We start from the raw sequence: 13,319 nt of genomic DNA on the forward strand, positions 1-13,319 counted from the left end.
GGGGGGGGCTGCTGGGCTCACCTGATCCCACTCCCACTCAATCTTGTAGTGATCAAGAGTTTCGATGGCGAGGTGCCGAAGAGACATGCGAGTGTAGACGGGCCGGGCTGCGGCCTGCCTTTCCGCCTCCTCTCTATCTTTCTTGATCTTCTCCTTCTTCATGATGGCCTCAATGTCCTTCTCGTCGACGCCAGACTGAATCAAGGCCTCTTGCATGCGGCGCTGCACCTCCTTCTCAAACGCCTCCTGGGCCTCCTTCTCCTTCTGCAGGCGCTCGGCCTCTTTGGCCTTGAACTGGGCAATGATCTCCTCGGCCTCTTTCTCCTTTCGCGCCCGCTCCTCCGCCGCCTTCTTTTCCTCCTCGAGTAATCTAAGCTCCAGCTCGCGCTTGATGCGCTCTTCCTCTTCCTTCCTCACTCTCTCGTTTTTTATCTTCTCCAGCTCAGCCATGGCAGCCTGGTGCTCGGCCTCCAACTTGATCTGCTTTTCTCGCTCCTTTTCCTCCTGCTCGCGCCGCCAGCGTACCTGCTCATCCTTGAAATGCTTGAGCTCGTTTTCGTTCTCAATCCGCTTCTCGTGCTGGGCCTCCTCTTCGCGGCGTTTGATGCGCTTCAATTCTTCGCTCTCCCTGAGCAGCGCTGCTTGCTCTTCGCGCAGCCTTTCGATCCTTTCCTTTTCCTCCCGAGACTTGAACCGTTCCACTTCGCGCTTGAGGTGCTCGTTCTCAAACTCCTGCCTGTACTTGTCGTGGGTAATACGGCGCTCATCCTCATGGTGGATCCGGTCTAGCTCGGCCTGGATGCGTACGAGCTCGAGATCTTTTCCCTCCTTTTCACGGTTGGCGAGCTGCATGGCCATGAGGCGTTCTTTGCTCCTTTCTATTTCCCGCTCGAGGTAGCTGTGCGTGCTGGACGACCGGCTGCGCACGTGGCTGTGCGACCGGTGCCCTTTGCGATGGCGGTGGTGATGTGACGAGACATAGGACGAGTCGTCCGACGAGTAGTCCGAGTCGTGGTCACGGCCGCGCCTCGGCGGCGGCGCAACATATGGCTGGTTGATGACAACCTGGGGCGCACCGGGCGGCGGCGGGCCGGGTGGAGGCCCGACCGGCGGAGACCGTCTCTCCCGCGACCGGGAACGGGCCGTTATAATGGTCCGCTCCGGCGCGAGAGAGCTCTCGGGATGGTAGTAGTAGCCCGAGGTGCGATGGCGACTCACGGGCCTGACAACGGTTTGGACATGATGTGGCCCTGGCGGAGGCGGAGGCGGAGGAGGCCCCCGGCGCATCGGTGACCGTTCGCGCCGGACGTACCTGAAGTTGACCGACTCTTCGTCGCTGGAGTAGCTAGACATGTTGGGGGACGTACGGGCCTAAGAGGAGAACAACAGTGCCAGCACCTTTTCTCTGCGTCCCGCTAGATGAACCGATATCACTGAAATCCTCCTCCTGGAAGAGGTATACGAGGAGGGTTCGCCTGGACGGGAATTTGCGAATCTGGTCTCGTCGAAGTCTCCTCAAGAGGCTTTGGGTGACTTGCTTCCCTCTCACGAGCAGTTACCCAGAAATTGAGGAGCGGGAAATGGTGAGGGAATCCTTCTGGTCGGCGGCGGCACAGAGAGAGGAGGGGGCCAGGAGGGAGGAAGGATGTCAGCCGCCAACCGGAGCGGGGTGTGATCCCACCATTTATTCAGCGGCGCGGCAGCAGGGAAGGCTCAAGCATGGGAGGGTCTCACGGATGAGGGCTGCATTAGCTGCGAACACATTGGGCAAATCAGGACGGTGGCATCTGCCCTCTAAGCCTGCACAGTGCGTAACCTGCGACCAGGTTCCATGGGCTGGCCGAGTGGCAGGTACCCGGGACCACTGAGCGCATAATGGCAGCCTGGCCGAGGGGACCCGTACCGGTCAGGTATTGCACCCTTGTTTGTGAGCAGAGGGAAGGGGTGGGGAAGACATTTTTCCCACGGTGGCCGCCAGTTGGTTGGCTCACCGGGCTGGGCATTGGATAAGCCTCTCACAGGCGGGGATGAGACCTTCCCGGCGCGTTCAGTTGCAGAGCGGATGGTGGCTGGGATGGGGGCTGAGAAATAACTAACATTACGTACCCCACCTACCTTAAGGAGGTTTGCAGTTTGGACTTTGGAGGGGTGAAGTGAACGAGAATTCGGGACGGGAGCTGAGCCTTACCTTAGGGCACGCATCATGTTGTGCGCCATGGGAAAAGCGTTAGGTTTCCAGATGATATGCTGACGCAGCACCCTCAATTACCTGAGCTCGCGATATTCGGTAGCGTAGCCTCGAATACAATGAGAGGGTCTTTGGGAACGCCGTATATGTACTGAAAAGTGAAACTCCGATATTGTATGTACGTACAGTATCAGAAGTGCAATGCTATTGAAGGGCTGGGCTCGCATGGCGGGTAAGTCAGGTACCAGTACGGAGGTCGGGGCCAAAAGTGTTTCCACAAAGTCGTTAAGCTAGCGCACGGGTCATACAGTGCTTCGTCCTCCATCTGCTTCAGCGCCCTTACAGTGCCTCTAGACAGTAATGAGAGTGTTGCAGCACTGCTCGGGTACTTGAATGGGCCTAGCGTGCAGCGGAACTTAGCGAAAGAGCAGGGGCTAGAAAATACTGTGCGAAATAGCTAGCATTTACGTCGTGTATACTGTATGGCCCGTGCATTAACGAAGTGGTGGAAAGACTTTTGGCCCCGACCTTCGTAGTACACCTTGGCTTGCCCTGGTGGGGATTGGGTAGCAATGTCGTGCTTGCGCCCGCGGCAGACGGGTGGGACTTGGACGGAGAAGCGTTCAGTAGCCGCGAGAGACAAGCGCACCGTCTCAAAGTCACCTGCAGTGGCCTCCTGATTAGCTGAGGACTGGCAGAAATCGGGAGTCTGAAACCATGGTTATCTGTGGAAGGCGAGACGCCCGCCATCAGTTGGAACCCTGGAAAGAAACATGATCGCTGCGTATGTACGAAGTACAGGTATGAAGCACTAATAATATGTGCTCACCTTGGATTCTTCTGCGCTCGTGCTCAACCCCAAAGTTCAGTCCACTTGATCCGCTGCCCAAACGTCGTTTGCTGCCACTTGAATCCAACCTCCACAGTGCACATCTACTGTGCGGTATCCGTCGAAGCCTTGGGCGCAGTGCATTTCTGCAACAATTGTGAAATTCCAACAAGTCCCTTGTGGACAAATCGAGCCTTGGCACCGAAACGTCAAATATCATTTCCTTCAACGAATTCACATCAGAGCATGGCGTATGTATGTACAGTACCGGAGAGGCCGATGGAAATCTTCAAAGTAAGGTAATCAAGCCGCATTGGTCAGCGCCGGTTCATCCCCGTCTCTTGTCTCCCGGCTCCCGGCTCCCACTTCCAGGGCCGGTCCAGATGAAACCCCCATCTCCAGGCCTGGTCACCCAAACTCACTGACCACCACCTTTGAGCATCTTCTCGATGTGCTCTTGGCTATTCTTGGCTGTGGTCTCGAGATAGTGCAGCCTCTTCCCCATTGCGTCCACTTCTGTCTCGATGTCCTTGATCTGCGAACCCAGTTTCTCCTGAAGCGCCGGAACGGGCACCGCGACAAACCTGCAAAAAGAGCGTTAGCAACCCCAACCTCTTTGCTGGTGGAGAAGCGGGGAGTGATGGTAAGGGTTCAGGGGAAGGAAAAACATACATCTTCCCAACCCCCTCGTAGACGGCCGTATCAGGAGGCAAGGACAAGATCTCACTGCGGGTAAGCTGGGCCAGCCGTAACTCACGCTGCTTGCTCCCGAGCTGCGTGCGGACCAGGCCGATCTGCTGCTGTGCGGCGATGGCCTGGGACTCAATCTCCCTCACCAGCTATTGACACATGTATGTGTTAGCATACACGGCACGCCCGCATCTGGCCCAAACCCCGGTTACCCCTTGGGTATTGATGACTCGCTCACCTTTTGTAGCGCCTCGTTTGATATTGACATTTTCGCCTACTTGAGCAGTGTGCGCCACTCGGGTCTGAGCTGATCAAAAATACGCAGTTCAAGATCTTGAAAGCGCCTCAAATCGGTAAGGTGAAAGGATGAAATGCCCGCTTGCAACTTCTTAATGTGGGAGGGACATCATGAGTTAGTGTCGTGTGTACGAACGGTTCGAGAAATTCATCACTTCGCTGTGGTTCACTCATCACTGGCACTGCAGTGGCACGCGGCATTGGGCATACAGTGCCGAAAGAATAGGCGCACATGGCGAACAGAATGCAGTAGCATATGCCACCGGCAACCACTTCAAGTTGTGTTTTTGACTTCAACACTTCAAGTTACAGATACAATTTCCGATTGTCTACAAGCAGCCCTTGGCACCGCAGTGTCTCTGTCCAGCTGCTGGTTGACCAAAATGGCAAGACATGGCCTAATCGGTATCCCCTCTGTTCAACTCCATGGACCTAACCAATCCTATAATTAGGTAGCAGATTGCCTCTAGATGACGCCCAGTTTAACAAGATGCTAGCACATCTGTAAGCCCCGAACGACAACTCCCCCGCCGAGTTACTCGGGCAGGAAAACGGAGCAGATCTACTGGATCTTCTCTCTCGCGCTACCGGCAGAGACCCGGTGCCTGTGGACAACCTGCGGGACGGACCGCAACGGCATCCAGTCCAACATGAACTCCTTTTCTCGGCCGTCGAGACAGCGGTTCAGCCACACCCTCCACAGAATCATATGGTACGCTGGTGATGCAATGAGAGTCAGCGCCTAGGAACAACAATGGCACCCAAGAAAAAGGATTGCGTACCGCCTGCGCGCCATGTCAGTGTCATCAAGAGAAACAGTCCATAGAATGGAGACAGAGACTTACCTAGACCAGTCAGGATATGCCACCAGCCATGACCCTCAAGTAACATTGACCACGGGAGCAATATCTTCCTTTTGGTCCTTGTTAAGCTGTGGCAATAGATGTTGTCCATGTTCCAGATTATGAACCCGGCCAGGAACATCAGTATGCCTTTGCAAACGGTTATCGTTGTTGTCAGTGCAACTAGGAATGTAGAAGGTGCTTCAGGCTAGGTACTGGGGTGAGACTCACCGGTTAGGGCCAGCATCCACATCTGTCTCATGAGGCGACCGCATTCGCCCGGATTTCGTCGCTTCAAGGCCGGTCTCAAGATGCATTCCATCACGTAAAAGCCGCGGAAAATGGTTCCCACCGTGATCAGGCCGTATGCTACCTGATGGAAGACCGGGTCCTTTGCATAAAGATAGTATATCTGCACCACTTTGGGACTTAGTGACGCCTGCGGGTGGTTCCTTCTTGAGGTAGCACTGACCGTGATGAAGGCAGCTAGCCCGATGAGTGTCGTTGCGATCAGAACTTGCAACTTCACGGACTTTTTGTACGAGAAGGTTGCAAAGGTCATGATGCAGACGGTGTAAATCATTGGCAGCTCGTCGGCAAGCTGCATCTCATCTGTGACGTGTGAATGGCTTTAGACAACGGGACACAACAGAAAAGGGACACAAGTTCAGGCTGTGGTAGGTGAGGTAAGGTAGGCGTGCTTGACACGAACACTTGAGCGTTGTGTGGAAGGCCATGGAGCCAAGACCAACTACTATATACCCCAGGTAGACCAAGATGAAGATGGGCGAGTGCGAATACTCAACGACATTGCGCAGGCCCTTGACACCAAGCCACATAAAGACGAGATTGGTGAGGGTATTGACCACCTCGGCGCAGTAGAACGAGATGTTGTAGTCCTAGAACACAGCATTGGGCTGTAAGCAATAAAGCACAACAGGTTGGCCACAACACAAGTTTGGCACATCCAGAAGACGGAAGACGGTTACCTCTTCGCACCAGTTCAGTGTCGACGTTTGCTCGCCCCAGAACCCATCTCGCGACTCCCGGTAGGGAATCTGGAGTGCCGATACCAGCTCCATGTCTCATCCCCCGACGGCCAGAGGACGCCGTGCCGCATGCAGCCAAGCACACGGAGCAAGTAACGTAGCTGGGCTTCGAACGGCTTTCAAAGCTGTCCCGCGTTTGTGCTTTCGTCCAGTGCTAGGTATGTGTCGGATTCTCGACTGCCTCCGTAGCGTTACCAGACGCCGAGTTGTTGGCCTATCCGGTTAAGGATTTTGCGTGCGTATAACGTTGACAGTGATGTATGCCGTGATACGGGAAAGCGGCATTTCAGGTTCAAAACGAGTGTACCAGCAACCCGGTTGACAAAAAACTGAGGAAACACAGCACGAGAGCAACAGTGGAGGAGCGGATGCGCCGGAAGAGGCTGGAGCAACACCAAAATAGGTCAAGCACCGTATGCCAACGGCTCCTCTAATCAAAAGCACCGTGATGTATAGAGAGTGTCTAGATTTTCGAGATATGCAGTAAATCAATATTGTCAATGTGCACAGCTGCATTGTGACAACTCCCGTCGAGCTCTGCGCCGTCTTATTGTCTTCCAACTGAAATCGCCAGCAATTCCAGGCTGAGGGAGCAAATACTTCGAAATGATCGGAGAGACGGGCCACACTCGGGGATAGCAATTGAAAATACATAGCATTATCCTTAAAATACATGATTTTAGATACGCAGAAAAAAGCCCCATATATATGAGCACCCGGTATGCCTCTATATAAGACATACTTACTGCTATTCTGGAATTCTGTAAGAGGCAACGCAGGGTTTGCATTTATCTGTTGTGTTAATGTGTGCTAGTAGTCGGGAGAAAGGTGAAGTTAACATCCACGATAATACCTATGTGTCCGTCCGTTCAGTGAGTTATGAATCGTCGAATACAGAGTACGGTACTATGTGTAAATTACAAACGTTAACGAAATGTCCAGGACTCCAGTTGGCTGCTGTGGCCCGTGCCCGCTTAACGCTCGGCTCCGCATGTCAGAGCGCCGCTGACAGCGGTTGCCTGACCCTGGGCGATACGAGGTCCTGGCTTGGAACATCAATGCCAAGAACCAACTTGCGCAATGCCCTCAGAGGCAGAGGATCCCAGAATCTGTCGCCAAATCCTCCAGTCCGACACGACGGCGTTAGCGACATGTACCAATGAAGAGCTCACGTTCTCGGGCAGCTACTGGGCTAGTCAATGTTGGAGCAAAAGTGTAGAGAGGCCAACAGAAATTCAACCAGCGATCCTCTGCGTCGTTTGCATCCAGACGAACAACCAGTCCTCATCTCCAAGATCCCAACCAACCTCTGCCCGATGAATTAGATGTAACGGGCCACATATCCAGTTGATCTCCACCACCGTACATACCGATCTTTGATGGCCAGACTAACTCAACCGTTCACCGCGCGCTTCGTTTCGTCCCCAAACCATGGCGGCCCCGACCCGATGGGGTTCCTTTCTTTCTCAAGCCGTGGCCGGCGTGGAAGCTCGCCTGGACACCATTCTCGCCGACAACGATGACAGCGCCGCGCAACAGAAGGATGCTAAACCGCCAGCCGCTGCGTCACCCGCAAAACAGAATCCTGGTACGTCTTGCGCCGCCCCGCGTATCTCAGCCACAGTTGTGTGCTGACCCCTGGGATCAGGTGCAGGTCCCTCGAGAGGCCCCTCAAACGCCCGTCCCAGTGATCGCCTTCAAGAAAAGCTCGCGAGAGCTTTGGCTGCCAAGGCAGCAGGCCAGAAGTCCGATTCCGCTGCTCGGTCATCCATGTCTACGCAGGGCAGTCCGCGCCAAAGCATCGATGCACCGAGCCGCAACTCAACAGACAGCATAGATGCTGCGAGCCCGGCTGCGAACGAAGTCTCCATGGATGCCGCCTCTACACGCGGCTCACAAGAGGTTTCGAGGCAATCTCAAGACGGCCGACCAGCAGACCCAAGCGCTAATGAGGCTTCGGCAAACGGGGAAAAGGAGACCCAGACGCCGGCTGAGGAAGTAAACGACGCAAGAAGCTCCGCAGACCTGCAGCATCCCGTAACGTCGGCACCTAAGAGCCCACCAGCTATGGTGCTCCCGGTGGCTAACTCATTAATAAGCACTAAATCCGCCCTGGATGACGCCGAGGATGACGGACAAGCAAAACAGGGGGACAATGCGCTTGAAGAGGCCCAGCTACAGCATCAGGAAGAGATTCACGGCTATGTAGAGCGCATCGATGCACTCGAGGCCAAGCTTCAGTTCCTGGCCAGGGAAGCTACAGAGTCGGCGAGAAAAGCGGCGCTGGCCGCGCCCGCGGGGAGCGTCGAGAAGAAGCTGGCAGAGAAGGACCAGCAGATCGCGCAATTGATGGAGGAAGGGAAGAACTTGGCAAGCACAGAACAGAAGCACCGCGCCATCTTGAAGAAACTCCGCGCCAAGATAGCCGAGGAAGAGAAGGAGCTCGGCAACCTACAAGCGGCTAAGGCTAAGACGGACAAGGAGGTTGAGTCCCTCCGCGTGCGCGCTCGCAGGGCCGATGAGCTCGAAAGGACGCACGATGACCTACAGAAACGCCTTGACCAGACGCAAAAGGAGCTCGGCGTCCTACGGCCCGAGATCCGTTCTAAAGACAGCACCATTGCAGAGCTTCGAGCCCAATTGCAAAAGGCTGTTGAGCAAGCAGATGCAATGACGGCCAAGGTGAACGAGCAGGCACGGGAGCAGGACAAGCGGCGGATTGCAGATCTGGAGGAAGAGGTGGCTGCCTTAAAGGTGGAAAAGAACCTTGTTGCCGACCGAGCCAAGGCGCAAGCTACGGAATTGCGAGAGAAAGCTGAGAGGGCTAACGAGCGTGCTCGGGCGCTGGAGCTGGAGCTCAAGGCCGAGGTGCAGGTATTGGAGGGAAAACTCGAGGCGATGCGGATACGGGCCGAGGAGGCGTCATCTGGCGTCGCGGGCGACTCGCAGGCCAAGCTGTTGCGGCAGATTGAAACGCTGCAGACGCAGTACTCCATCGCGAGCGAGAACTGGCAAGGAATAGAGACGACACTGCTGGCGAGGATCACGGGACTGGAAAAGGAGAAGGACGAGGCCCTGCGGAGGGAGTCGGAGATGAGGCGGAAGGCGCGCGAGGCGGTGAGTACAGGACTGCGTTTTGCATCCCTGTTTTCGAACATGATACTGACCTTCTGCAGACCGTCCGAGCGAAGCGTCACGAGGAGGAGTTGGAGGAGACCAAGACCAAGATCCCCACCATCCAACAGGACGTCAAGTCTTACCAATCTCAGCTCGACTCGCTCAAAAAGCGGGCCGAAGAGGCTGAAGCCGCGCTCGCCAAAGCAAAAGCCGAGTTTGACAAGGAGAAACAAGCCTGGGAAGTAGAAAGGGAAGAGCGACAGCTCCTCCGGCAACCCGTTGAGCGGCCCAGGTCCTGGCTGGAAGATCTCCCCGGCGGCTCCTTCATCAATCGCGATAGCCGCCCCGCGTCCCCGCAACTCTTGGCCCCCCAGCGGACTATGAGTACCGACTTCCTGGGCATCTCAAGCCTGACCGGCAAGGGGCCGCGCAAGGTCTCGGCGCCGTCAAGCAACAGTGACGCAGGCGGCGGAGGCGGAGGCGGCGGCGGAGGCTTCTTCAGCCGGCGGCCCTCGGCGCAGGTTCTCACCCGTCCATCCCTGCCCTCCTCCCAACCGGGCGGCGCGGGCAGCGGCATCTTCAGTCCCCTGTCTGTCTTCAGCCCGACCACCTCGGAGGCGCCGCCACACCCCCATTCGCTCGACAGGGAGGTGCAGCAGGGCGAGGACGCGTTCGGGGGCGGCGAGACGACCGCGTCCTCACCACAGCAACAACCACCCGGTGGCGGAGGCAGTGGTGGTGGGAATGGGAACGGGAATGGCGGGACGCTGCTGCAGGACATGGTGTCGGTGTCAACGGTGACGGCGGGGCCGTCGGTGCAGCTCGTCGAGCGCATGAGCGCGGCGATTCGCCGGCTCGAGAGCGAAAAGGTGGCGGCCAGGGAGGAGCTGGCCAGGATTTCCAAGCAGCGCGACGAGGCCAGGGCCGAGATCGTCGCCCTCATGCGCGAGGTGGAAGGAAACAAGGCCGCCGCGAAGCAGCTCGCTGCCTTGGAGGCCGAGGTGGCCGAGGTGAGGGAGCGCTACGAGACCACGCTTGAGCTGCTAGGGGAGAAGAGCGAGTTGGTAGAGGAGCTGAGAGCGGATGTGGAGGACGTCAAGGCTATGTATAGGGATTTGGTGGAGAGGACTATCAAGTGACGTGCACATGACTTTGTGTTAAGTTGAAGGGGCTCGGCGAGTGCAAGCTTATACAGCGAGAGCAATCAGCGTGCTGCCGGTTGGAAGGCAAAGATACCATATCAAACCCTGGGTTTTCGCTGCCAATCCACTGAGTGTCTATTGTAGCCTGTCTGCTACGTATTACCCGTGGATCCGGGCATCACGAGATGTTTAGAGCTCAATTCCTTCCTCCTCCGCCTTGCGCTCGATATATCTCCGGACCTGTCTTCGATGTCAGCCTTTATGGAACTAGGCAGATGGAATAGGATCCTCAACATAGGACAGATAAAGGAAAGGGAAAAGGCATACATCTTTCCCAGGCGCCAACTCCAACGCCAAGAACCCATCCACGTCTTTCTTATCCGTCTCCGCACCAGCCTTTAACAATGCAATCGCCGCGTCGCCTATTGCCTCAGTCAGCTGTTGCCCCTTGCTGCAGCTTTGTGCCCTTCATTTCCTCTTCACTAATTCAACGAGCATAGAGGTAGGTTGAGGAGAGTCACGTACCATGCCCCTCAGCAACGGCGTGGTGCAGCGGTGTCTGCCCAGCACTGTCGGTTGCATTAAGCGGGCTGCGGTGTTTGAGCAGCAGGTTGATCATGGGCACCGAGCCGACGGCGGCGGCGCGGTGGAGGGGGTACAGCCCCCGCTTGTCGCGCACACGTGCCGACGCCGGGGGGGTGTGGGCCTCTAGCAGCTTGCGGGCTACGTCGAGATTGGCTTTGGAGGCGAGGAAGTGGAGGGCTGTCTATTGGCAGGAGGGATCCAGGGGATCAGTCAAATAGTTTTGGGCGGACGGGCGGTAAGCGGTGCTGGATGGGAAGGGTAACGATACCTGACCGTTGTTATCTAGCAAAGGGATCAGTCAAAAGATATTCCATTTTCTTCGATGAGGGTCAGACGGAGGTGGGCGTGCCAGCACTCACTTGTCTGGTTTACGTCTGCGCCCCGTGCAAGGAGAATGTCTATGACCTTGTCCGAGTCTTTGACATTGGCCGCGATCATCAGGGGCGTCCAACCGCTGTCGTCCTGAACGGGGAGGTCAGTGAGCGAGCGGAACAGGGGGCCATCTATCAGTCTTGTGCCCGCAGAGGAAGATTTACTTCGGCATCAGGGTCGAACCCTTTTTGGCTGATCAACAGACTGACGATCTCGGGGTGGTTGTATGATACCGCCCAGTGAATGGGCAGCCGGCCATCTTCGTCCTTGAGTTGGGCGAGCTTTGGGTTTGCCTGGACATCCGGATCAGACTTTTAAGAACCATTTAGTAGAAGAGATAAGACTGACACTGAGAAGAGACTCGACGACGGCGGCTGAATTGGATAGAATGAGTGGGACTCGGTCAGCCGAGTCGACAACGGACTTAGGCGAGGAGCGGCGTGCAACTCACCCTTCCCCTCCCGAGCTGCCGCATGAATCGCATATTGGGATAGCTCTTCCATGATGCTTGCGTGCAATGAGAAGATTTGAGAGGGATCGAGGTTAAGTGAATTTCCAGTTACAGAAACGAGTGCAGTTGTTGTGAAGGATTTCACACAAGTCAGAGTATTTGAGGAATGTTTTTGAACTGCTGAGAGCTTCTACGTCTTGTAAGTGATGCCTTCCAGAACGAACTGAGCTAGGCGAACCAGGGTCGGGCCATCCGGGCACGCTAACCTGAGTACGGCGCTTTGTTGGCGTAAGTGTCCCAGTTGCACTTTTGCTCAGAACTTTTATCGGCCCACGCCCCAGGGTTCAATCCCAGCACTCCACCCTAAGCCCCGTAAATGCAATTTCAGCCACAACCACCCACAACTTTAACGTTGTTGCGTAGAGAAGAAGATGAACTCTAGGTAATAGAATCTACAGTTGAGTAAGCAGTAGGGGAGAGGAATTACAGGGCTCTATACAATGCGCACAGGTTAAATGGGTCCTTGTTGTGCCCTAAGCAGGCACTTGATAGAGGTCACGTAACTAAGTCAGGGTTAGGATTGCACCTCCCCCTACTCCTATACCCCGTGGTCCCTAGTTCCAGGCAGAGGCACGCCGTCACAACCCCACCCCCGCGTACAAGGCTCGCCCTCGAGCCGTCAGGAATGCGCAGTAGTGATGGCCTCTCATTTGCCAAAAAGGGAAATATACGTGGGCGCCGTCGTGGTCGTGCGTGGGCGTAGTGTGGTGGCATTGCTAGGGCGTGGCAGGTGAGCGGCCTTTCTCGATCGGGTAATTGCCCAGTTCTCGCTCCAGCTCTCAGGCAGGGTTTAAATCGCTCAAAAACGAGGTCTTTTCGAAAGAGCCAAAATCGCACGCGATTTCAGGTTGGAAAAACGCTTTCCGGTCGGCCCATGCCCAGCGCTCCTCACCCAATTGACTGGTTTGAGCCAAATCTTCAGAAAACGAGGTCTTCGCGAAGAAAGGTTGTAGAGCGGGCACTGGGCTGGGATCCAGGTTGTAGGAGGAAAGGTGGCTTGGTAGCTGGAAAATTCCTTTAGTAGGGTAGGAATCGAATTAGCGGGGTAATGATTTGGTTCCCCGGGGTTAATGTAGTGACAAAGTTGTGTGCAAAAGTGCAACTGGGATACTTACGCCAATGAAGCGCCGTACCTGAGAAACTGCACGCTCAAATCCAGCCCGATGGGACCAAGGTGTGGCTTCAATGCTACCTTAGCTTCAGCCACATGTTCCGGTGGGTCTAAAACCTCGACCCCACTTACTCCGTATTTGTAGCTTTCACAGGTGCCGTGGCTTCGCTTTTCTTCTGCCGTGACCACGGGTCCGTGCACTATAGCCAAGAGCTATACTACAACATTTGCACTAACAATTAGACTTATATACAGGTTCACTAGGCCTGAATAACTCCATAACTTACAGATAGACCTTAACTTATAAGACCTTACTTACCTAGTATCTAGGTTCTATCTAGGTTTAGTCTAGCTTATAATATCTCAATTTATAGGACCTTGACTTATAGGACCTTGACTTATAAGAGTTTTTCCATGTTTCTATCTAGATCTAGTCTAGCTTATAAAAACTTATCTGTCTAGGTTCCATCTAGGTTCGGTCTAGCTTACAAGACCTTACCTATCCAAGTTTTATCTAGGTTTATTCCAGGTTACAGGACCTTAGGTCATAGGATCTTAACTTACAGGAACTTAGCTTACAGAATCT

General features: G+C 55.1%; 4 protein-coding genes across 4 annotated transcripts in view; 1 reads left to right on the top strand and 3 right to left on the bottom strand.

Moving 5' to 3' along the window:
- The window catches only part of N656DRAFT_793739 (uncharacterized protein), a gene marked incomplete at both ends in the record, with an annotated part of 1,683 nt that extends 330 nt beyond the window's left edge, over positions 1-1,353 (bottom strand). The window contains one exon of the mRNA XM_064817197.1: positions 22-1,353. Coding sequence (XP_064674804.1) covers positions 22-1,353 — 1,332 coding nt within the window. The remainder of the gene's footprint in view (positions 1-21) is intronic.
- A 1,753-nt stretch (positions 1,354-3,106) lies between these two features.
- N656DRAFT_803818 (aPHC-domain-containing protein) lies at positions 3,107-5,928 on the bottom strand (the record flags this gene model as incomplete). The annotated part of the gene is made up of 8 exons (XM_064818326.1): positions 3,107-3,601; positions 3,690-3,856; positions 4,618-4,721; positions 4,850-4,996; positions 5,078-5,258; positions 5,319-5,458; positions 5,559-5,745; positions 5,836-5,928. The coding sequence occupies 8 exons, from the start codon at positions 5,926-5,928 to the stop codon at positions 3,436-3,438; spliced, it is 1,185 nt and encodes a 394-aa protein (XP_064674805.1). The 3' UTR covers positions 3,107-3,435.
- Positions 5,929-6,959: 1,031 nt separating this feature from the next.
- On the top strand, positions 6,960-10,358 carry N656DRAFT_773312 (uncharacterized protein). The gene is made up of 3 exons (XM_064814034.1): positions 6,960-7,483; positions 7,544-9,012; positions 9,072-10,358. Exons 1-3 carry the CDS (start codon positions 7,327-7,329, stop codon positions 10,149-10,151), a joined length of 2,706 nt encoding a protein of 901 aa, XP_064674806.1. The 5' UTR covers positions 6,960-7,326; the 3' UTR covers positions 10,152-10,358.
- Positions 10,137-11,201, bottom strand: N656DRAFT_773313 (uncharacterized protein). Its single transcript, XM_064814035.1, has 4 exons — positions 11,099-11,201; positions 10,680-11,021; positions 10,482-10,576; positions 10,137-10,394 (listed from the first exon to the last, which is right to left on the bottom strand). Exons 2-4 carry the CDS (start codon positions 10,771-10,773, stop codon positions 10,344-10,346), a joined length of 240 nt encoding a protein of 79 aa, XP_064674807.1. The 5' UTR covers positions 10,774-11,021; positions 11,099-11,201; the 3' UTR covers positions 10,137-10,343.
- Positions 11,202-13,319: the final 2,118 nt, after the last annotated feature.

Source organism: Canariomyces notabilis (genome assembly GCF_033297395.1).
Source record: "Canariomyces notabilis strain CBS 508.74 unplaced genomic scaffold N656scaffold_1, whole genome shotgun sequence".
NCBI lineage: Eukaryota > Fungi > Ascomycota > Sordariomycetes > Sordariales > Chaetomiaceae > Canariomyces > Canariomyces notabilis.